Source organism: Rhinolophus ferrumequinum, chromosome 10, assembly GCF_004115265.2.
Source record: "Rhinolophus ferrumequinum isolate MPI-CBG mRhiFer1 chromosome 10, mRhiFer1_v1.p, whole genome shotgun sequence".
Classification (NCBI taxonomy): Eukaryota; Metazoa; Chordata; class Mammalia; order Chiroptera; family Rhinolophidae; genus Rhinolophus; species Rhinolophus ferrumequinum.
The window spans coordinates 52,198,276-52,222,738 of record NC_046293.1 but is presented as its reverse complement, the minus strand read 5'-3'; the positions used below and the strand labels follow the sequence as shown (position 1 = coordinate 52,222,738).

Below are 24,463 nucleotides of genomic sequence, written 5' to 3'. Positions count from 1 at the left end.
CGGGTCGCCTCCCTTTATAGGATGGACGAGCTGGGCGGACCCGGGGGGTGGGGGCGGCGGGAGGAGAACAGCCTCCCGTTGGCCTCGCCCCCGGAGCGGCAGGCCCCGCCTCGGGGGGGGGGGATCCGCTGCCTGGAGCCCCGCCCACGGCGTCCGACATCCCGCTAGGCTCGGGAAAGTCTCCAGGCCTGAGCGCTCAAAGGGGTGAAAATCTAGCCGCGGGGGAGGGAGGTGGAAAACAGGGCATACCTAGGCGGGGCCAGGGTCTCCGTAATACCTAGGGAAGGCGGGTGCAGGGGGAGAGGGTGGGGGGCTCGTGTCTGTGAAGGGACTTGTGGGTGAGATTTGAAAATTTGGGAATGAATAGCTTTGGAGACTCGTGGAGCATCTGGTGATGGAGGGGACAGTAAGGAGTCATTGTGAGCAGCTTTGGAGACCCAGGGGGAAGATTCTAGGAGATCCTGGACACTGCAGGAGACTTTAGTCAAGAGGAGAGAGGTAACAGGGCTGTGCAGGGGAAGGAGTATGGTGGGGTGAGGGGAGGTCCCTGGAGGGAAGAGATGCCCCAGAACAGACTGCAGAAGCCTCCAGGGAGTGAGAGGGCCCAGGATTTCCCCTTTACGCAGCTGCCCCAGCAGAGGTGAAAGAGGCTGCCTCCTCCTCTCAAGTCAAGGGGTAAGGGAAGCAGTCGATACCCAGAAGGCAGGAGTGGTCCCTCCTGGATAAACCTCTCCTCAGCTCCTGCTGTTGGAGCTCAGATACCCCTTTCCCAGCAGACAGATCCCTGCTATGGAGTTGACTCACGGGGAAGAGGAGGTGCCTGAACTGAGCGGCTGCTCAGGGTTCGGGTGTGCTCAGCCATTCTCAGCCTATCTTAGGGACCATCCCCAAGGCTGTGCTCCTGTGGTGGCCAGGTCATGGGGGAGACGGGAATGGCCTAGCTGAAGCCTCTGCCGTCAGTGGTGCCCAAATAAGAAGTGAGAAGAAGAAGTGGAAGTGTCTGAAGAGCAGCTAGCCACCACAGGGCATCAGCATCACAAGCTGGGGGCTCCAGGTCACGACATCATCCACGAAATAGAGGCCTGGGATACACTGTCCCTGACTGTCCCCTCCTCCCATCTTCCCAAATCAGTGTTATGGCTTTATCGCTAACATTCATTGAACATTTACCGTGTGCCATGCATACTGTTCTGTATGCGCTTTTACATTTGGTCCTCATAACAACCCTATGAAATAGGTATCATTATCATCCCTTCCAGATGAGGAAACTGAGGTCCAGAAAGGTTAAGTAACTTTACCTTACTGTGCGCTACTCAGTGGTAGCGCTGAGATTCAAACCCAGGCAGCCTGGTTCCACACCTGCAATCAAACACTACGTGAAGCTATCTTCTTCAGTTCTTCACTCACCCTACTTTTAAGATCTGTTCTGTGCCAGGTCCTAGCTAGGCACTGGGGTTAGAGGTTTTTTGTCTGGGAGGGAGTGGTACATACATGTACACGTGCAATGTTAGGCAGCTGGCATGAGGGGTACAGAGGGACAAATAACCCTATCCACTTGGGCAGTCAAGAAAGGCTTTCTGTTTCGCGTCTATCTCATTCAGCGGTCTGTCTCAGCCTCCTGCCTTCCTTGTCTCCTTGACTTTCTGTGTCTGTCTCTTCCCCACCCCCAGTCCCCTGGGGCTCCAGCCCCACAGGAGGTGTGGGTGGGAGGGGGTGCTTCTCCACCCCTCAGTGATTACACAAGTCCAGATGGCAGGATGCTTGTTGGGTGGGGAGCAGGGGGTGGGCTGGGGACTGCTGGGAGCAAAGAGCTAACTCCCTTCCCTCCATGCCTTCCTTTCCCTCCTCCCATTTCTCCCCTTGGCACCACCAAGTGGCCATCAGCTGAGGGGCCGAGGGGGTGTCGGTGGGGAAACATGGGACTCTATTGTGAAGCATTCGCACAGATGGACCCCTGGACCGTCTGTTGCCTGTTCCTGACAGACGGCATCTGTGCTGGGGGTGGGGTGGGGGTGGGGAAGCAAGCAAAGGCAGGAAAGGCAATGGTTTCTATTCTCTTCACTCCCATGCTTATCCCTAAAGGGCCCTGCAAGAGGGCATACTGTACAAACTCTTTGGGGAAGGACTATCACCGTACCTACCTGACACCTCCTTGCCCGAAACCTGGAGAAGCGGATGCCCTGGGCGTCATAGCACCCGTGTTGGGCAGCCCTGTTGAGACATTGTTCCTCCAGGCCGCAGTGGAGGCAGCCTTCCCCTCAATACACGGGTCGTCTTCCTCCATGTCAGCAAGTGAGAGACCACCACCAGACAAACTTGAAGGTCACACAAGTCTCCTCTTCCTGCTAGGCAGAGAACCCCAGAATAAGAGTGGGCCCAGGAGATGCAACTTCTTTCAGGCTCATTGCATGATTTCCCCAAATCCTGGAATTTCAGAGCTGGAAAGGGCCTTGTGGTCAGGAAGGATACCATGTAGTGGTCCAAGCCCTCATTTAACAGAGGAGGCAACCTGGGGCCACAGAGGTAAAGATGGTGCCAGAACAGGCACTATAATCCACTAGACCCCAGGTTTCCTGACTCCAGAGACTGTTTAATTCAGCTGCAGGGAACTCAACTCCCCTGAGAGCTCAGAGACCCAAGCCTGCTTCCTCCCCCAGGGAGGCGATGGTGAGCCCAGGACGCCACATCATGGGGTGATGATGCCCTCTGGTGGTCATGAGTCTCTTGGTGGAAAATCCAACTCAGATTGAAGGGGCTGCTGCCTGACTCCTCCACCTGGACTCCCAGCCCGTCTACAGATCTCCCACAAGTCCTCTCCCACCCCAGAGGGTCTGTGTTCACCCGAGATGCCAAGCTCCACTTTAATCACCCAACTTCTGGAATCTCACACCTGTCACAGTTAGAAAGTTGTGTTTGGATCTCAGTCAGCGCTGCCCTCACGCAGGTGAACTTCATCGGGAGGGCAGACAGCTGGTAAGCCGCCTCAGTGCTATACCTCCGCGCGCCAGACAGCACACGAGGCCCCTAAAGCTTTGCCTTTCCCAACCCTGCACAACTTCCTCCTAAGCCCGAGTCTCTTGTTTAGCATCTGTTCTCATCAGATCTTCTACATCTCCTTAAGGGGCAGGGAGGCAGCACGCTGCTCGCCGCCAGCGACCAGGACCCCTCTGCCTCCTTCCTCCTCTCTCTGGGAAGCATCACAAAAGCCGCATTGCTCTGGCTCCTCAGACAGCTGCACTCAGTCTGTACCTTATTCCTGAGAGCAAGTCCCTGTCTTTCAGAACGAGCTCCCCAGATTTGGCTTCCTTTGGCCCTAACTGCTCCGGCTCCCAGCGCTCAGGATAGGGCTTGGCCAGTGTTGGGGGCACAGACAGCAGGGGCTCGGCTGATGGACAAGGGCGAGGTAAAACCCCTTCTCTTTGGCACAAGTCCTTACCCACATATCTAACAGTCAGCAGTCTCCCACGGAGGAAATGGAGAGAGCTGCTCAAGCTCTAGGGCTATTGCGGCACCAGGGGCAAGGGCTCCAGCTCAGGACCCTGTGGAGGCTCGCTCAGTGGCAGAGCTCTGGCACAGCCATTCCATCTCAGAACTGGAAGGGATGAGTAGTCTGCCACGCAGGCTCCTCTGTGGGCACTGCCACAGAGGAGGGCTTCTAAGTGGGGGAGGTGGGAGGGAGCCGGCCTGGGGCTCAGCTGGCTTTCCGGTCAGGAATGAGGGGTTGGGCCTCCAGTTGCATGACACGGAGGGAGACATGGACAGCCGGTGGCAGCTGACGGGCAGGGAGTGATTGTGTTTCTTAACGGCTCCTATTGCTCAAGTTTCCATGGCATAGTGTCTATGGGTGGTATTGGGGCCCATGGGAGCCCAGGAGCAGAGGGGATTCATTACAACCCAAAGACTTGATTCTAAGAGGTGTGGGAGTAGGGACAAAGCAGATGTGGCAGTCCATTTATGTTGGGTATGGGTGGCCTCTGAGTCTAGTCCCACCCAGAGGCGAGGGACCATCTTGTCTGTTGGGTGGGCGTGGCAAGGTGTTGCTGGCTTGAACATGTTAGACTGGCAGAAGGAAGGAATGGTTACCTCTCCAGCTTTCCTTACATCTGCACACCACTTCTAGGACAGAGGGGATGTATTATTTCACCCTGCCTCATGTCAGAACAGGTACAGACAGGACAGAAAAATGGCAGCTCTTAGGGCCCCACACTCCCCAGATTTCGGCCCTCTGGTGCTCTGGTGGTTCATCCCTCGTTCCCTCTGCCCCGGGACAGCGTTGTGCAACAGGCTCCCTTATCCTGTGTACTCTAAATGGGTCAGCTCCCCTCTTTCCCTCACCGTTTGCATTTATTTGCTCATGCCCCAAACCTGTGAGTTCTACCATCTCTCCCTTTCCTCCAGCTGCTCCTGCTACCACCACTGCAATTTCCTCCTCAAGTCAACGCTGTGATTGTCCCCAAACATATATAGGATCACATCACTCCCCTGCTTAAAACCCTGCTTTACATGGCTTATTCCCTACATCAGGAATGACAAAGGTTTTATGGCTCAACTCCACCTAAGCAGGCTGTTGAGGAAAATTGGGAGACCACGTCCAGACTCAAGAGGAAAAATTACGATAGATGAGCACCGTCTGGGGGAACTGTCACAGGGGAAGTGATGGCATTGGTGGCCTCCCAGGATGAAGCCTCACCTTCTCAGCACATGACAGCTCCAACAGGTTCCCTCTTTGCACCCCTTGCTCCCTGGCTCTAGTTATACTCAACATCTGTGGTTCTTGAATGGTGACACACTCCTTTTTCACTAAAACCTCTACTCAGTCTACCAAGATAGATCTCACCTCTCTTGACCCAACCTCCTGTCCTGTGTTCCCAGGACATGTGTCTACCCCTATGCTAGCACATATCTCAGCCCATGGTAGTTACCTACGGTATGTACTAGTCCATTCCACCAGCTAGGAGCTCCTGGAGGGCAGGGACCATCCTTTATTCCCCTAGGCACTTCATCTGGGCTTCCATGTATTGCTGTAATGGGACTTGACAAAACCTGCCTTGTTGTTCTGTCAAGATCCTCGCTCTCTGCCCTGAAGAGCAGGAACTAGATTGTTCATCTTTGTATTCTGCCTACTGCTTTACACAGAAGTGGCTCAACAGATGCTTATTATTGAATAATGATCTGTTTAGAGCCCAGTCTATCCAATTGTTCCTTAAACCTTCCTACCCCATTAGCCCCCACCCTTGGCTTCCAGAGCATTCCCACACAGACCCAAGGCTACTTGCCATATTCCTTCAATCCCATACTGTCTGACCATGGGATGTCCACCAACTTTCACTTGGGTATGGTGCCAGTTATTTGGGCAAACACCAGTCTAGATGTTGCTGTGAAGGTACGTTTTAGATGTGATTCATATTTATATCAGTCGAGTCTGAGTAAAGCAGATGACTCTCCATAATGTGGATGGGCCTCATCCAATCAGTTGAAAGTCTTAAAAGACAGCTCCCTGAGGAAGAAGGAATGCTGCCTCCAGACTTCCTTTGGACACAAGACTGAAACGTCAGTTCTTCCTTGACTCTAGCTTGTCGGCCTGGTTTCAGATTTGCCAGAACCCGCAATCTTGTCAGTTCCTTCAAATCTCTTTCTCTATCTCTCCATCTTATTGGTTCTTTCCCTAATACACCATTCCTGGCTTGATCCAAAACTTTCTCCCCTCCTGCCACCTTCATTCTGCAACCCTCATGTTGCTGAGTGCCTCTTGACTGCTGCTACCCTACTCCTAATTTTGTTTTGGTTGTATTTAGCAAGCATGTTTTCCAGACTGCAAAGATCAGAAGACATGGCCTGGGGGAACAGAAACTTAAGATATGTGAAACAAAAACCCAAGTGACACACCATTCAGGTGAATTCAGGTCTCCCGTCATGGGCCTTACAAAGGTGAAACACTATTAGTGACCTTCCAGGGCACATAAAGAGGTACCAGAATGGTTGGCATTCTGATTTCCAGAATGAAGTTGAACCTGCAGTCCATACCCTAGTGAACCATAGGTCCACGCCTGGCACGATGAGTGATTACTCACAGATGGCTTTTGAACTGGGCTAAGATTAGCTGAAAGCCACCTCACCTTTCCTTCCAGCGGACGGGTAGATCAAAGTGATGCAGCAGCCATACGACCTGCCACTCAGCAAACTACCTGGGCTTTTGCTGTTATCTTTGTGCATGAAAGAATTATAGCCAGGGTACAAGGACAATTAGCAGCTAATCTGGGTTATTGGGATATATGCCAAACTTAAAGCCAACTTCTAGAGGTTAAGTTACTTGATTTTCTCCAGCTAACAGTCTCAGATGGGAGAACAGTGGAAAAGTCTGGGTAACAATCAGAATTTCAAAATACTGACAGGCTGGAGCAATGGGCAGGTTCTATGGTAAAATTTAACAGGATAAATATATGAGATCCGGCACTTGAGTTCAACTTCCCTTATACAGGATGGAGGAAGAAGAAAGTGGCTGGATGTTACTCAACCCAAGACATGAGATGCAGGCCCTGGGATGTGACCTGCAGGTGTCACGCAGTCTGGGGTTCTTGTTCTGGCCTGTGTTGCCAGTTAATGTGAGGGTGGAACGTGACAGCCCTTGCTGGCTCCAGGCTCAAGCCAGGTTCAGCAGAGAGCAGCCGGCATGGAAGAAGAACATGGAATCATGGAGGCCGAATGTTGTAAAGGCTAAAGGGTTGCCGTCCGTGGCCAGACAGCCTAAACCCAAGGTCTTTTCCACCCCGCTGAGCTACGTTTGTTTGATTTATTGGCAATTTACTTGACTTCTCTACCCCTCAATTTCCTAATCCATAAAGAGGATAATATGCCCACCTCATATGCTGTTTTAGGATCAAAGCAGTTAATACACGTAAAGCAAATGTTGGCACATTGCTTAGCACACATTAAGTGTTCGGTATTTGCTAATATTAACTAAAGAAACTCTAAAAGCTTTGCCAGATTCATGATAACATGACAGCTGTCTTCAAGTCTTTTAAGGGACCTTATATGGAAGAGAGAGAGCTGTTCTGAATTGCCTGTGGATAGAAGCCACATGGAGGTCGCCTGGTTCCACGTAAGAGATTTCTACAGCACAGACCTCCTGCAGGCGGAAGTTGTAGTGCTGAATGTCACAGCACGAGCCCACCACCAAGTGGCAGACTGGGCGACCTCTAGGGTCCCACCTAAACGTGAGATTCTAGGATTCTAGGACTTTATCCCAGGTTCCATCAGCCTAGAGGCAGAAAGGAATTCACAGCCACCCCCACACTGAAAATATTGGGGGAACCACTGGAGACTTCTATGTCCAAGTCACCTAAGCACCCCAAAATTCACATTTATACCCCAATTTAGGAGAGGGAAACAAAAACTGAGAAGAGCTTGGGTGGCCGGTTAGCTCAGTTGGTTAGAGCGTGGTGCTGATAACACCAAGGTTGCCGGTTCGATCCCCACATGGGCCACTATGAGCTGTGCCCTCCTTACAAAAAAAAAAAAAAAAAAGTGAGGCGAGCTCTTAGGCTGTTTTCAAGACTAGGGGGTTTGTGACTAAGCAGGATCAAGACCCTCTTTTGTATAAAGAGAAAAACGGTAAAAGACAAAATACAGACAAAGCCCAAGAAAAGGTGCTTCCTGCTCCCTCACAAGCTAGGCCTTCCTCCCTCTGAGACACAGAGGAACAGTCTCAGGGAGACCGACATGAGCAGATCAGCTTCTCTTCTGATGGGACCTGCTGCGACTGGCGTTGACATCAGGCCCCAGCAAGTGGGAGGTAGACACACTGAGAACATCTGCCCCTGCCCAAGTCCCCTGACAACAGCTGGGCAGTCACAGATGGAAACATGGCACCAGGACAGTTCTGTGAATAAAACTTTAATAATGTACAGCAGAAATTGGACAGGCTCATTCTTATATTAAAACAAAAGATTTCCTATATTACAACTTATTTACATTTGCATACTGAAGAGGTAAAGTGTCTAAGTGGCTATTTTACAGTCCTTTCTAATAAAATGTACAAAAACAAACAAAAGTACCGAGAATGCCGTTCAGGGGCCTTGATGGCGACTTAAGAACGGGCTTGGACTTGGTCTGTGAACCCAGAATCCGGAGGTGCAGTAGCCCTAAGATCAGGGTTAGCCTCACGGGGCCAAACACCACGGCTTCAGGCTGTAGTTTCTCCCCAACTCTAACTCCTAACTCTTGGTGTCAAGAGTGACGGGGGTGAGGGTGGAAGCTTCCCAAAAAACTGCTCAGTATTCCCCGGGGTGGAGGAACTGGACTGTATGGTTGGGACAGAGGGACCACCTGGGGAGTGGGCTAGTGGCTTGGGAGTCCCTGGGTTGAGGAGTACTGGCAGACCCCAGAGGCTGATTGTGACGAGCACAGGGAGTCTAAGTCCCATTACCACCTAGAAACCGCCAGGTTCTGCTGCAGGGCGGAGAGGTGGGGGGCCCGCAGGAGTGGGGAAAGGTTCCCCTGATGACACAATTGGTATTCAAGGAAAATTAATCTGTAGCCAGTAAATTGGCCCAAAGGGTTAGGGGAAGATCTCCTTTAACACAAGGAAAGAGGCAATACATCAGGAAAATAAATAGGAAGGCCAGGGGCACGGGGGAGACATGTAAGCAGGGAGAGGGCTTTCCCCCTCCTCCACAAGCTTTGGCAGAGAATCGCTGGGCTGGAGGCAGGGGTGCTCTGAGGCTGCATCCAAAATATGCTCCCTGGGGACAGAAAGGGGGCTCATAATGAGTGCAGTGATTGGGTCTCTCATGCCCACCACCGGTCTCTTTGGCGTGGGGGGCATCCTTGCTCCTCGGTGGTCTTCTGTAACAGCAATCACTCCAGGCTCAAAAGGCTCTCAGAACCAAGTACTGTTAGGAAAACTTCTGGTCTCAAAACAGGCACCCATTAACTTGGATCAGCTCCTTCTTCAGTGCTCCAAGAATAGGACCCAAGCCTGTCTTGTTCACAGCTGTATTCCTGGCGCCTAGTGCAATGCCTGGCACCCAGCATTCACTCAACAAACTTTTGTTGAGTAAATGCCTGGGGGAGAAGGTGCGACCAGCGGGACAATGCACAAAAGACAGGGCCCTAGCGCAAACACCATTCATGGAATTGGGGGGATGGGCAGAGTGCAAGAGAGACTAACCCCCAGGGCAAGGAGGGCCTCTCACTGCGGAGGGGGAATAGGCTCAGGTGCAAGGACAGACATTTCCAGTGTGATTGAGCTATGTGCGTTTGATTGGAGCATTTTTTTTTGTGGTTGTTTTTGTAGGGATTTCTTTAAAAACAAAGAGATTGAGAGGTAATTATCACAGAGATGGTTTTCCTTTTATAAAAACTTAATAATATTAAAAAAAGTTAAAATCCAGACCCTCCCAATAAAATTAAAAACAAAAACAAAAAACAAAAAACAAAAAAAACCACTCCAGTTAAAAGTTATGGCTTCAAAGTTATTATATACCTAAGATATGCTGACCAAACCACCACCCACAACCGTGCTTCTAGACGTCGTTAAATACTACACTCAGGTTAAATATCAGGTTTGGCTCAGGCTGTTCCCTTTAGTAGGCCCCTAAAGTGGGTGCAAGCCTCACATCTTCCCTCCACCGTGATCAGAGAATCCAGTAAAAGACCCATGCAGATGCCTCCCTCCCACCCCCACTCCCTCCCCACTTCTTGCCCCCCTTTCCTTTTCCCACCCTAAACCCACCACCACCAAAAATATACACTGCTGTTTCCAGAATCTGGGATATGAAAGACAGATGTGACATTCCAATCTGAGTCCCAAGATCTGGGCTTCAAATTCCTTGGCCCTTCCTCGATGCTGCTGAGGGTGCCCTGGGCTGGCTCATTTCCCACGGTTGCCGCTGCCCACAACACCCGAGACTTCCGCCAGGATGCTTTCCCTGCCCAGCCCACCCCTCCCTCACGTTTGGACCCAAAAGCCTCGCCTGCCATGGACAACCGAGGCATCTTTGGTTCCACCGTCTGAAACAGAGGAGAGTGGTGTTGACACAAGGTGGGCAGAGTAGCCTGCTGGGAAGGAAGGACCACCGTGGCTCAAGATTCCAGGGGGAGGGGACAGGGAGGGCACCAGGACACGAGACACTGCTCACGACTGAACAGAGGCACCAGCACGCAGAGACGGCATGACAACCACACCCCAGACCTGCACATGCACAGAAAGCTCAAGCAGGGAAGTACGCACCGACAGACACACACACACACACACACACACACACACGTAAGGGCGTGGCATGACCAGGCACAACAGGGGACGCACCTCGGCACATGCACACACGCTGGACAGACAGGCAGCAGATTCTGTCCATTGGCAGTCCCTCTGGATGTCCGTGAGGGCGGAGCACGGGGCCCAGAGCTGCCTGCGAGAGGGGCTGCGCTTCTGCTTCCTCGGGGCCACCTTGGTGTGCTGAGGTTGGTCCCTGGAGGAAAGCGCTCCGTGCTGCTTAGCACGGGCGACACTCGGCTTCGCCTGGGCCCTCCCAGGCCACCCGGTCACCACTCCTGGCTACACGCCAGATGCACCGGGCTTTGCAGGACTTCCTACTACAACCAGTTCGAGTTGTGGCACTGAGTTCTCTATACCATTCGCTCTCAGAGTCTCCATGCCATTAGGAGGTAAATATAAAAGGTGTCTGTGTCTCAAACCCAATGTGGGAGGGGTGGGTCTCCCGGGCTCTGTCCCTCTTGCGGGCCAGGGCTTCTGGCCAGAGGGCTGGGCAGAAACGAGAGGTAGGCCTCCATCGTACGCTCAACATGGCAGCTGTGTGTGTAGTCCTCGCTGCCCAGGGTTGCATGTCGGGGGAGGCAAGCAGGGTTAGATCTTCACGTCTTCCTGCACGCTGAGCTGGGAGAGGGTCTTCTTGATGCGCAGAGCGGTGAGGCGGGCGGCGCCGTTGGCGTACCAACACTCCCGCATCATCTTCCCCATCACTCGTAGCGCCTGTGCAGAGACCCAGAGGGTGTCAATCCCACCCGGCCGTGTGGAAGCTTTCTGGTCCCTCGGCCCGGACTCACTTCTCAGTGCAGTCTGTCAGCATCTCCTCCCCCACTCTGACCTGAGGGAAACACTTTGCAAACTTCCCCCTCCCTTGGCTCACCCTTCCTTAGAGGACAGGTTGTGTAGGCGAAAGGAGAAAGCTGTAGTCTGGAGAGGAGAGACCTTCTCTGCAAGTACAGTCAGCCTTTCTCCACCATCTGGTAATCTTGAAAGAAATACCCGCAACAGCCTGATCTGAAAATCATTTCTGTCAGGTTTGAGAATCCATTTTTATGACTGTTCACTAACTGTTCTTTTAAAAAGTAGCATGTGAACCAGGGACACACCGTGGCACATGCACGCACCTGGTTGTCATCCTGTGGTTCATATGCAGAGAGGTGGGGTGGTGAAGAAGGAGGAAAGTAGGCCCTGAAAGCAATCTTGTCAGAGGCAGAAAGCTACACTGCCACTGCCTAGATGACATAGGCGACCGCTGTGGTCGGACCACAGGTGATATGGAAGGTCACCTAGGGACCGCTACTGGTTTTTGAGGGCTACCAAGTTCCCCAATTGCTGCCCTAGACCACTGGTTTTCCAAATTCATTTTAGCAGTGGAACCCACTGGTGTAAGTGGAGTCCCAACATATAAAGAGCGCTGCCTGAAGAGGGAGTGGGGCAGGGCAGTAACACCAGCTCTTCCACAGCCTCACATTCACCCTCTGAAGTAAACCCAACCCAGGGGTTCCAAGGAACATTTTGGAAAACGCTGCTCTATTATGCAATGAGAAGATATCACCTGAAATGTGAACTAAGGCATTCTGTTCTTCAATGCAGAAACGCCCTCTAGTGGTTATAGTCCTTAAAAGCGGAGCCCTGAGAGAAAAGGAGGCCAAGTGCACCTGGCCAGGCAAACCTCACTTCTCCTGAAGACGCTAAGATCCCAGAACTGCATGTTTATTAGCAATCGGTACCATAAATTTGTCCTCATATCAATTCTTTCCACAAAATGTTGTCCTCTCCCCACTTCACCTGCCATCTCTACCAAATGCCAACTCTCCACACTCTCCTCCCTTCTGAGTTGTTTGAAAGGCCCCTCCCTCACAGACGTGCCCTCCCTGCGTCCAGTCCTCATCCTTCTACACCCTTCACGAACGCCTCTTCTTCACTTGGCCACAGCACTCAGCTCAGCCCGGTGGCTCCAGAGCCATTTTCTAGTTAGACAGGTCTAACAGCTCCTGCTCAGTTTTCTGTTTGTTTCTCGTTGACCACCTCTCTTAGCGGTGTCCTGGGGACCTTTTGCTTCTACTAGGCTGTCTATTCCAAAGGGGACCCTACAGAGCCCAGGACGAGGGACTGTGGTCCCTTAGGGCTTAGTATGTAATAGCACATAGTGGTGTATCATAACTGACACACTTAGGGTTACCTTGGAGGTTGGCCCCATTGTCAGGTAGGGCAGAGAAATCAAGTCGAGGGAAAAGCGGCACCAGGCAGGGATGCTCCCTACCTCATAACTCTGCCACCAGTTGGGGATGTTGGGACGTAGCTTCTGGTCGCATACGACCTTTCGCATTTCCTCAATGGAAGGGTCAGAGGGCACTAAGTCGTAATATGGCAGCTGATATTCTTCATGGACTCCTGGAAGAAAAGAAAACATCCACCTGAGTTACCAGCAGAAGGAAGAGATGACTCAAAAGCCAATGAGAACCACCACACTGTGATCTGTAAATACTACTTCCCACTAAGAGGAACCACGGCTCCTTGGAGAGCTTGGCTGATCTAGGTGTGGGACACGAGATATACGAGATTAGCCAGGGACATCTTTCTCATACCAAAAAGCAAGAAAACTATCAAAGACTACTGAGGTCAAGTCAAAAGGCACCAACTTGAAAAGCTCCCAACTGGCTAAAGACGAGAACATTTAAGCAACAGTAAGACTAATAACTTCAATGGAATCAAATATTTAAAATCCACCAGTCCAGGCCTTTTGAGCCACTCTTTTGCTGGGCCCACTCCTATCCTTTTGGAACATACTTTCGCTTCTAATAAATTGTTCTTTCACCACTGCCAAAAAAGAAAAGAAAAAAAAAAGAAATCCACCAGTCCATAATGATACTACACAACAAAAGCCCCCCAAAATCTCAGTCACCTTTGTAGGATGATAGGGAATAAACTCATGATTTTGAAAAATGGTAAATAAATGGAAATTAAATATTTTTCTTGCCTCTCCTATTCAAACTATACATCTTGGTAACCAAACAGGTAATTAGGGGAAGTTTCTCTTTCAAGAAGAAATCTAGCTAATACATGAAGATTGACAGAATCGGAATATTGGTATTTTTCAACCTCTACTGAATTTGGATTTGGACAATGGTCATCAATGGCTGTTAAATCACAAAAAGAGAGATAACTGGCATTATGTGCCTTGTAACAGAAGGATTTTGGAGAAAAAAAATATCTGATTCTAGTTGATGGACCTAACTATCACTAGAAATTCACAGGAACAGTAGGCCACGTGAACTCCACGAAAAGGCAACCAGCAAAATCCAGACAGGAAAACTTTACAGGACCAATGACTGGATTGTCCAATTAAAAAAGAAAAAACCTGGAAGTGGAACCTGTAGATTATAAGAGACGTAAGACGTGCATCAATCAACTACTACAATGGACGAACATTATTTGAATCCTGACTTGAACAAATTGTTAAAAAAAAAAAAATTTAGGAAATAATTGGGGAACACTCAACACTGATGTTCAATGATATCAAGAATTAATGTTTGTGTTTTAAAGTGTGATAAGAGTAATATATTTTTAAAGTTCTTAGCTTTGAGACCTACAAACTAAAATATTTTCCATAATAAAAAATTAATTTAAAAAATCCAATATAGCTTTCTTGCGCCTTTTTCCAGGAAAAATTCTGCTGTCCTGAGCTAACAGGAAAGATTTTTAAATAGAATCTGACTTGGTAATTATCTAAGGGTTAGTTAAGAGTTTAGTTTAAGCTCTGGCCTCAGTCTGCCAGAGTTTGAATCCTAGTTTATTAGCCGTGTGACCTTGGACAAATTACCTAATCTCTCTGTGAAAGTTTTCTTCATCTGCAAAATGGTGACAATAGTACCCACTTTATAGGTTTATAATAAAGAGTAAATGAATTTATATATAACAAACAGTGAATGTTAGCATTATTATACACTTAACCCCAATTTCTAGATAATATGAGGAAGAAAAAATTAAGTTATTCAGTTTAAGACCCGTGTGACCAGATTTTACTTAATCTGCTTTCTGTACATAATGATCAAAATTTAAAACGTGTAATTCCATGAATAATACCTGGATTCCTTCTCCATAATTTGCATTTTACCAAACATATCATAGATGAAAAAGGCAATAATATAAAAAAGGGTTCTGCTGGAAGACTCACTTGTTCTTTTTATTTATTTTTAATTTAATCTAATTCACTTCCATTGACCTGTAATCTCTTACGTCAGAGATAAATGGCTGAGGGCAGGGTTCTAGGTTTTGAACTTGGTCACGTGATAGAATACTTGAAAGTCATTGTAAAATACTGATGTTATTATACGAATGATAAAAATGTTTTCTGCTAAATATGACACAACCTTTTTTTTACTGAACTCTGACATGAGCAAGTAGTTGCACAGTCCAAAGATTTTAAAAAGGAAATACAGGAGAAAAAATCCATTTTGAGAAAATCCTACACATTAAGCCTTCTCCTACAAATTGAGAAATTGCCACTATTATTTTATCAATGAAACCCCACGTTCCCCGGAACGTAGCTGGAGAGCCAGTGTGTTAGCATATACTGCCTGCCTCCTGTATAAAGGAGACCCCTGTAGTAGTCCTGACCTATTCCTGCCCAGGGCTTCCCCAACCGCCACAGACCAATTTAAAAAAAAAAGTGTGTTAAAAAAAAAAAAAGCCAGTAAGCCTCCAGAATGGTTACCACAATGTAAAACACTATTTTAGAAGCTGGTCCAAAGAGTAAACACACCCTTAGCACGGCTGACTCCAAGGTCCCTCATCTTTGATGAGAACCCTAAGTGTGATGTGATGGGCTCTAGCACTAGGCACCCAACAGGTTGTGAAACAAAAGGAGGCAGGAGAACACCAGCATGCTCAGGTGACCCAGCCTCCTGGACTGGGAGGCAGGAGCAAGAGAACGCAAAAAAGAAAGGTAGGTACCTCCAGAATTGCATCTTCGGGCAATCTCCCAATATACAAGCCCGAGGGCATAGATATCAGCACATTTAAAGGAGTCAAAGTGCTTCATGTTAATGGTTTCATCAAGTACTTCAGGGGCCATGTATCTGCAACAGCAAAAGAAACATGATCACGCCTAGAAAAAGATGACTTCTCCCCTTAAGTCAAAGTACTGGTTCAGGGGCCCTTTGAATGTGGGTGAGCATCACCTCAAGAAAGCCCCTTGGGGAGGAGAAAGTGATCAATTCTCTTTATTGCAAACTCCCGTGTGTTTTGGATTAGAATCTAAACACTTCAGCATAGGTTTGGTGATACTAGGCTACTCTTATTTGTACCTCTACTTTTTAACCAACAAGATGATTTTTGGCATGCTTTGATTTCCTGGCAGAGGTACTTGTACTAGGGTCGCAGGGCCGTCAACAGTACATAATATCTGATTGCTACCGAGGTCCTGGACTTTATTAAATGCAGCCACAGTGATGGGTGGAGCTTCAATTTCATTCTGCGTTTCTTTTGTTATCTTACCTAATTGCAGATACGTGAAAACTAATTCTAGATAGTCATCTAAGTCCCCTTCAGCTAATCAGCACTACTGGAGCCACCCCCCTCTACACACACACAGGAAGGCAAATCAGGGGATCCCTCAGGCCTCATATTTTGGGGCCTGGGTCACTCATTCAGGTCAAAAGGCAGGCAAAAAGACAGCAGCACAATGCAGAGAAATTCACTGAGATTCAGCAGATAAATGGAGCTCCTCTTCCATCGTATTAAAAGACAGTTAGTTCCATTTCCAACCCGGGAAGTCAATCTGCAATCACAATTCCTTACTTCTGAATAAAGCGAAGGCAGACCTATAATCCCAATCTCCACCCTAGATACCTCTGCTCGGGCCTGGCAAACCTGCTCTCTGAACCCCAAGCCAAACACACACCCCTGCCCTCTCAGAGGCCTCTGCACAATCCACCCCTTTGGACAGCAACACTCCCCCCTTCCCTCAAACAAGCCTGGTGCCCACGCCCCCTCCAAATCTTGCCCCAGATTCTTCCTCTGCTGCCTTCTCTCCCTGCCCAACACCTCCATGTACCCAGTTCTCTGGAGCTGTGCTCTTGGCACTTACATCTGTTAGATGTAACTGTGTGCCTTTCCATGCGGGGAAGGCGTGTTCAAGTCAACTTTTGGCTGCCCGAGAGCCAGGCCCACACCTCCTTTTCCTACACCGACTCCTGTGCCATGGGAAAGGGCACACACGGGCTACTAGGTCCAAGCACAGGACAAGGGCAGAGACCCAGGCCCTTCCTACCGTTTGGTCCCCACCCTCTGATTTGGGGCAATGTCAATGGTGTCAGTGACCGCATCGTGCCGGACAGCCAGGCCCAGGTCTGCGATGGCGCACATGCCGTTTTTCTTCACCAGGATGTTCTTCGACTTTAAGTCTCGATGAGCAATTCCAGGCTTCCCTGGGAGAGAACAAAACAGGGATCTTTAAAGAAAGAGAGCAAAAAATGTTAAAAGCACAGACTGCAGCCAGACTGCGTGGGTTCGAGTCCTGGCTTTGATTTCCACTAACCTAGTAACCCAGGAAAAGCAACTTAACCCCTCTGTGCCTTGGTCTTCTCATCCATAAAACAAGACTAACACCAGTACTTGTTTCATGGGAATGTTGTGAGGATTAAATGCATGAATGTAGGTAACTGAAGAGCTGAGAGGGGCATGTGTATTAGCTAGTACTTTTATATTACTACTACTACTACTTGCCTTCCCTGAACTAATATGCTCCAGTATTGAATTGCTGAGGAATTCAAAGAAAAGTTGCTGCACTGGCTAGGTTCTCAGAATCAAATAAAATCACTAATTAATAAGGGCTGCTAGTATCACCACAGAGGCTGGGAACAGGACCAAACTTTAGTGGCTGATTTCCTGTCACGGCCAGCAAGTTTGGGTGCCCTGGGCAGGCAGACATCAGGGAGCACAGCTGCTCCCACGACGAGATCCAGGACTTCCCAGAAGGCGAGGTTACAGTCCATAAGCAGGAATGCTCAAGATCTTTTTCCTCCAGGAAAACTTTCCTCGATTAGCAAAGCCCAGTGTCTCCTCCACCAAGCAGTCTTTAGCCAGCCGTCCCCAACAATGAATGTGAGAAGTAATTAAACTGAGGCTCCTTCCTGTCCCATGAGAGTGCTGAGCTTTCTTAGTTCCACTCTTGCACATGTGCACTGTGGGCTTCTGAGAGGATCACTCACGACCTCTAGCTCACCCACCACAACTTGTCAGGCCATGGAATGAAAAATAACTGGACATCTGCATTAGAGTCCCTAACGGAGTGATGAAGACAGGTGGAGAGAACCCCCTGGAGACCTCCTGTCCTCATTCCAGTCAAGTTCAAACCTCTCTCCTTTAGATTCCAGTTCCTGAGGCCCAGCTCCAACTTTCTCAGTAAAAAGGAGTTCTGGAAACTAAATCAGGATGGTACAAGTTTTTCAAGTCTACCCAACTTCACTGCCCCTCAGATGGGTCCACTCACCTTGGGTGCCCACAATCTCCATGTGCAGGTGTGCCAGCCCACTGGCAGCAGACAAGGCCAGCTTAATCATCCCCTCAATTGTCACTGTGTACCGGTTAAGATAATCAAACAGGGAGCCATGCTCGTGATAGTCCGAGACGAGCCACAGCTGGGTCCAGGTGCCATTATCTGCAGAGAACCACAGAGGAGTTAGAGAAAAGGCACAACCAGAGAGGTTAAGGCAGAAAAGGAATCCTATGTGTACCACACAGACTCCAATTCGACTCCTGAATTCCTGCTTCTCGTCTCCACATGTCCCGAGGTCACCTTCATGCTTAGTTCATCCACACGTGTCTACTAGTTTTAGGCTCCAGGAAGGACAGAACAGCATTTCTTTCCTAGGCTTGCTCCCTTATTTCTTGTAGGTAGGGATTCTGAACACTGTTCCACTATTACACCAAATTTGGAAAATGAGGCATCCAGGAGAAGCGGAAGTGTATGTTTAGGGAAAGGAACAGGTAACGTCTGCAGCACTGCCTCTGAAGCTGACAAGACCTGCTCTTCAACATACTAGCAGCCAGGAGTGGCTGCATCCACCGCCACCGAAGAGGAAGGCTTCGCAGACCCTCCTCTGGGTCCGAGTGCCTTTCAGCACAGCCTGCCCCGACGCCCGTCTCATTTGTAGCAGTTCTTTCCTAAGTCCATTTTACTCTTACCGGGCTATGCGCTCTCTGTGAGTAGGAAAGGGCTCCTTTGTGCATTATTGTATTCCAGGCCAAAAAAACACTTCAACGTATGAAGAGCACATGTCCAAATATTCCAGAGAGGTCATCTTATCCTCAGAACAATGGAAGGCGGACAGCACACACTTTTACACATTGGGGGTGGGGGTGGGGGTGGTGTGCGTGTGTGTGTGTGTCTCTCTCTCCCTCTCTCTCTCCCCCCTCCCCCCCCCCCCACCCCGTGCACACATGCAGTGGAAAGGAGGAGGGGAAGGAAGAGAGGGAGAAAAAGAAAAACCAAAAGCTGGTAATCGAATTAGGCTATGATGTGGTCAATAGGAAAATAGGAAATTGAACTCAGATCTCCCAAATTCCAGGCTGGTGCTACATTTACACTACACTACATATATTGTGTTAAAAAGGCAAGAACAAAGGAGTCGGATTTTTCTCCTCCCCTGGCCCCAATGTGGGTTCAACAGCCGGATCCCTATTCACACAGCTGCCAGAACCAATAAAGGGAGTGGCTCCCGGAAAAGCACCAATTTTGGCGTTCCTGATTATGAACCAGGGGTCTTTCCAACACACCCCTCTTATACTCCAACTAGCCCGAAGTCCTGAGGGCCCTGCCAGTAAATTAAAAGGGAGGACATCTTATGATCCTTTGAAACATATGTCAGATTTAAACTTTATCAAAAGGTGATGCTGTTTTAAAAAGGAACAGCTTATTCAGAAGGCGTAAAAAATTCTCTCTTTCCCTTCTTCCCTTGTGTCCGAGTCCAAGACTCTTCAGCATGGGGGCAGCTGAGGTCACTACAAAGCCCCACAGCAACGTGAGGAATGAGCAGTCTGTTGTTTTAGGAAGGAAAAATAAATACTTAGCATCTTCCATAGGCTTTGTAGACAGAACTTCTAACAATCACTGTGGGAGCACAGTGTGCTGTGACTGCCAGTCTACAATGGGAAGCCCATCACCTCATGGTCTTTGACTTCACGTGGACTGCCTGCCCACGGGTCTGTTGTCCACGCTTCCCGGGAGCTGTGAGGGCAGGGACTGTGTCCTGTTCTTTTTTTTTTTTTTTTTTAAGTGTGTTTTTCCAGGACCCATCAGCTCCAAGTCAAGTAGTTGTTTTAGTCTAGTTGTGGAGGGCGCAGCTCACAGTGGCCCATGTGGGGATCGAACTGGCAATCTTGTTGCCCTTGTTGCTAAGAGCACCGCATTCTAACCAACTGAGCCAACCGGCCGCCCTCCATGTCCTATTCTTATGAGTGATGATCCAAGCAGCTGGCAGAAGTCCTGGCCCACAGTGCTCAATAGTATTATTGAATGAATGAATGAAATTTCAGTTCCTACCCACTACCTCAGAATCACATACAATCCTGTCAAAAAGGCCCTCATGATCTGGCCTCCATGACCTCTCCAATGTCTTCTGTAACATAACCATCCCGAATCATCTGCACGTCCCCAAACACACTTCACCTTTGCACATGCGTCAGGAGTGCCCTTCCACTGGCTTTTCTTCCTGACCAACTCCTGCCACCTTTGCCTCAATCAAACTCAGGTGTGACCTCCTTGTCCCTCATCTCACCCCCAACTGTGCTCACTAGAACAGCTTGTTTGACTACTTCCTATAATTAATCATTACTTTGTCTCTTTACTAGTCAGTGAGGTCCTCAAAAACGAGGATGTGCCTGGCCATACAAGGGAGATTCGAAAACCAAAACAAAAACAGAAGAGAGGAGGAGGAGGAAATAAGGCAGGCTAGGGTACAAGTAAACCCAAAGCTGAGCTCGGAGGCCATGAGGTAGCACTTTGGGGGCAGAGAGGTCACCCCTCTGACGTGCCCGCTCCACTACAGAAGTGTGCATGCTGCTGGGATGTCACAGAATGTGAACTACACGCTTTTCTGGGGCCATCCTCTCCTGGGGTCCTTCAGGGACTAGCTTGGGGGTGGGTTTGAGAATGTCATGGAAGGGAAAGTGAGCAGATAGGGCCAGAGGTTGATCTTGTTTATCTGCTTAATAACTGCTCATTTACTTGCTAAGTAACCTGGGTTTCTGTATAAGCTTTTTGTAGAAGAAAACTTTGAAAACTATTCCCGTATTTAGACTTTCCTTTCTACGGGCAATACCTATGGAGGCAAACAGAGCCGCGCTAGCCCCAGTTACCCCCTCCATTTGGGAATAGGGTTGGCTTTAGGACCCCTGTATCCACACTCAGCCCTTTACCTTTATTGTCAGCAGCAATAAATCCAAGGATGTTTTCATGGCGCAGCATGACTGTCTGGTAGATCTCTGCTTCCCGGAACCAAGACCGTTCTTCACGAGAAGAGAAAATTTTCACAGCCACGTCACCACCCCTCCAGCGGCCACGCCACACTTCTCCAAACCGGCCCTTGCCAATAATCTCCTGTAAAACGATGGTTCGGGCAACGGTACGCTGGACAAAAAGGGGTAACCCTACGGACCAAAGGATGGAAAGAAAGCTGATTTGTAAATTGGCTGAACTTTGGAACTCCCACTTTCAATCACCACCACACTGGAGAAGCCCTTACCCACAGTGCCTCAGGCTGCAGTGGGCCACTGACCGTGGAGAACTGCAGCCGCCCTGTACCATGTCCAGGTAGTCTACCAGAGGGCTAAGCCAAGCAGTGACAGAGTGAGTGAACACACAAAGGGAAATGCATGGGATTAGCTGTTCCTGATCTAAGCTTTTCCTCTCAGTGTGGATGACAGGTTTGAGTCTAAATGTCTAACCAGATTTACCAACTTTGCAGCCAGCCTCCTATAGGCCAATCCACCCATATCTGCTTCATGCTGTTGGAAGAGGAAAGAGGGCAGAAAAGATTAAAGTGAGGGCTTGAGCACTGGGACCGCCTTCTGGCAGCTCTGCTCCTTGGCCACTAGAGGGCGGTGCTGTGTGGCCCATGAAAGCCAAATTGTGGACAGGGCATATAAGGTTCCTCCCTCTTCAAACAGATCAAAGTTCTGCTCATAGGCGGAGCTCCAGATGCAGAATGGAAGACTACCCATGCTTAGTCTAAGATTAATTTTACTGTCTTTATAGGACTCATTTGTTGCCTCATTTGACTCATTCAGTGTCTCCCAATCTATCCAATCACTCTTACCATCACGACTGACTCAACTCTCTCACTTCCTCTCCCTCACCAATAAATAAATAAATAAATAAATAAATGCTATTAATCCCTAACTCTTGTGGATATGAACTATGCTTACCACGCATTAGGCACTATGCTAAGGTCTTTACATGAATTACCTCATTTCCTCACAACCACCTATAAGGTGGGTATTGTTATTATCCCCATATAACAGATAAGAAAACTAAGGCTCAAAAGGAGAAGGTTAACCAACTCGTTCAAATTCATACAAGCAGTAAGTGGCAAAGTAGGGATTCAAATCTAGTACTGACTCCAAAGTTCTTTTAACTACCACAGCACAGAACCACGGAAAAACTTCTCAAATGAGGCCTCCTCTCCCCATCCCCTTTGTGCCTGTCCTAGTCCTAGCTCTTCTTTAAAACACTTCCAACTGGTCTTTCTACCTCCCAGCTCACCCTGCTCCTGCCCTGCAACCCACACACAGCCACGCCTCACCCTGCCCTTCCTACCAGGAGGGTGGCAAATGAATGAATTCATCCTCCAAACCACTGCTAGAACTCCTTCCACAGGAAAATACGAACATTTCTTTTCCCACACGAAAACTTTCAGTAGATGCCTCTGACCCTGTGAGATAAAGCATGTGACCCACGGTCCTTTCCACCTTCGTCAGCCTGTCGCTCTCCACCCCCAGTGTGGGCATGCCATGCGACCTTTTTATCATTTCCTAAACACTCGGTGAACTTTCATACCTTTTTGTCCTTTTGCTCAAGGGATTTTCCTTGGCCCGGAATGTCCCCTGCCCTCTCCTCTCTCTTAAAACTTTGAACTCAGTCTTCAAGATCCTTTAAAATGCATCCTCCCCTGTGAGACCCTTCTCAACAATCCCTGTCTCTTTTATCCAACTCTGGCTCAGCCTCCTTCTCATCTTTGCTTACCCTGTATCACCAAGAGGGTATTCAACATATATTTGTTCATGTGAACTGCAAGTCACATAAGCAGCAAGGACTTATTTACTTTAAATCCACAGTATTAAAACTCCCAACACCTTGGAAGCTCTGTATATTCTGAACTAAGAATGGACTAAACCATCCAGAGAAATAGTTATTAATCATTTTATTCCAGTTAAGTAACCGCCGTGGACATTCCCGAATCTCAGCCAGTTCTGATCTTAAAAAAAAAAAAAAAAAAAAGACTCCAGAAAACCCGAGATACCCTCCTCTAGCAGCAAAGTCACAGAATCAGTCACCCAGTTTCAACCACTGCCCTACCTCTTTCAGCAAACAACTAGCCATATATTTTCTCTCTTCCTAAAAATATGCAGTTTTTAAAATCAAAAGTTGTCAAAGCTCAAAGTATTCCTTGTGTTCAAGGAGGAATGTATAACCATGGCTGATGGCATCATTTCCCTACAGAAGTCTTGTCACGTGGCAAGGAAACATACATAAACACAAAATCCTCACAAAAATGATTCTATATGTTTTAGCTAGAATGGCAATAACGATCTCTGCGGATGATTTTTCTTTTTAAACAAGAACAGAATACTGCCATCACTAAAATAGTTGTTTATCTTCAAAAAAGAGGCTCTTTTGCAGTCATATTTACATCTAATAGCTAGCTGAGCTATATACCCTGAGACCTGAACAACCCAATTCCCTTTATCTTAAAATCTGGTCTCACATCAAGGTCCACTGTTTGGTTCAATCCTCTCATCTAAGAAAGACTTGGTTACCAACAAGCAGTACAGGAAATGGTGCTGATGCCATGCTGGAAACCCAAGCTGCCTGTATTTAACCCCCCACCAAAAACCCCTGGGCAACTGGTACAAGTCAATGATTCACCAAACCCCAGCTATCAGCTTTACTCGGTGTCCTTAAACTCCCCTTGTGGTTGCTCAGAGATCAATGATTAGCTGTCACCACCTCACAGGAACTCGGCACACTCCTGTTTCTCAAAAGGGGCCCTTCAATTGAGCACGCCACTGCTCAGGTGGAACCAGGTCAATTTTAGTAGCTGTATGGCTACAGACTTGAAAAGAGGCATGGTTTCTGGAATGGAGAGTTTTGCATTTGACCTTTGGAATCCCAGGGAATGAAAGATTTTCTGTGAACCCACTATCTTATCTTATTACATGTCAGACTCCAAAAGAAGGGGAAGTATGAAACCAAATGACTCAGGGCTGCTAGAAACAAGTGCAAAGCCCAGCCTTTTACGTAAACACTATCCTGCTGGGAAGCAGTGATGAAGGCCAACAAAAGACACGAGGCCTGAAGAACTCAGTACCTGAGCCAGACCCCGACGTGGAGAGATCGTAGACAAGATCCTGGAGCGTCTTGTCTTTGGAAAGACACATCTCACATGAGGGATCCTCCATGTCCAGCCTCTGGCGGTTGTGATAGACACGCTGATGATAGTTAATGACAAGGAAAACAATGATGATGATGAGAAACAGGAGGAACACTGGGCCCGCAATGATGCCGACCAGCTCCACGGGGCCCCACATGGAAGGGTGCTCAGGCTCCTTGAGATGACCTGGGTCAAGGGAGAGAGGAGAGGGAAAGAACCAAGAGTAAAAACAAGAACGCGTCGGCCTCATTAATCCCCCACACCTCCCTCCACGTGGAAACGCCCTGTCCTTCTCCACATGTGCGCAGCGTCCTTGCCCTCTGGTCTTACTGGGCTCCTTTGCCAGCATGCTCTCAAATGCAAACCTCTCAGGTCAGGAGCCCTTTGCAGCAGTCAAACCCACAGCCTACTTTGTATTATAATGTCACAGCATTTCATGGTACTATTCCCACTCAGGGCCCCAGACAGATGCCAGGTTCTACTCTTCAATTTGTAACAGCTTCTGCCAGCTCTGCTCTGGTCTCTCTCCTTCTCTGATCTCCCC

The 24,463-nt window shown here is 48.6% G+C and overlaps 1 protein-coding gene across 1 annotated transcript in view; it reads right to left on the bottom strand.

Moving 5' to 3' along the window:
• Positions 1–7,877: 7,877 nt before the first annotated feature.
• ACVR1B (activin A receptor type 1B) overlaps positions 7,878–24,463 on the bottom strand; it is a 33,263-nt gene continuing 16,677 nt past the window's right edge. The window contains exons 3-9 of the mRNA XM_033117369.1: positions 23,857–24,105; positions 20,687–20,917; positions 17,760–17,927; positions 16,539–16,695; positions 15,221–15,345; positions 12,528–12,658; positions 7,878–10,987 (exon numbers count right to left, since the gene is read on the bottom strand). Coding sequence (XP_032973260.1) covers positions 10,862–10,987; positions 12,528–12,658; positions 15,221–15,345; positions 16,539–16,695; positions 17,760–17,927; positions 20,687–20,917; positions 23,857–24,105 — 1,187 coding nt within the window. The 3' untranslated portion in view covers positions 7,878–10,861. The remainder of the gene's footprint in view (positions 10,988–12,527; positions 12,659–15,220; positions 15,346–16,538; positions 16,696–17,759; positions 17,928–20,686; positions 20,918–23,856; positions 24,106–24,463) is intronic.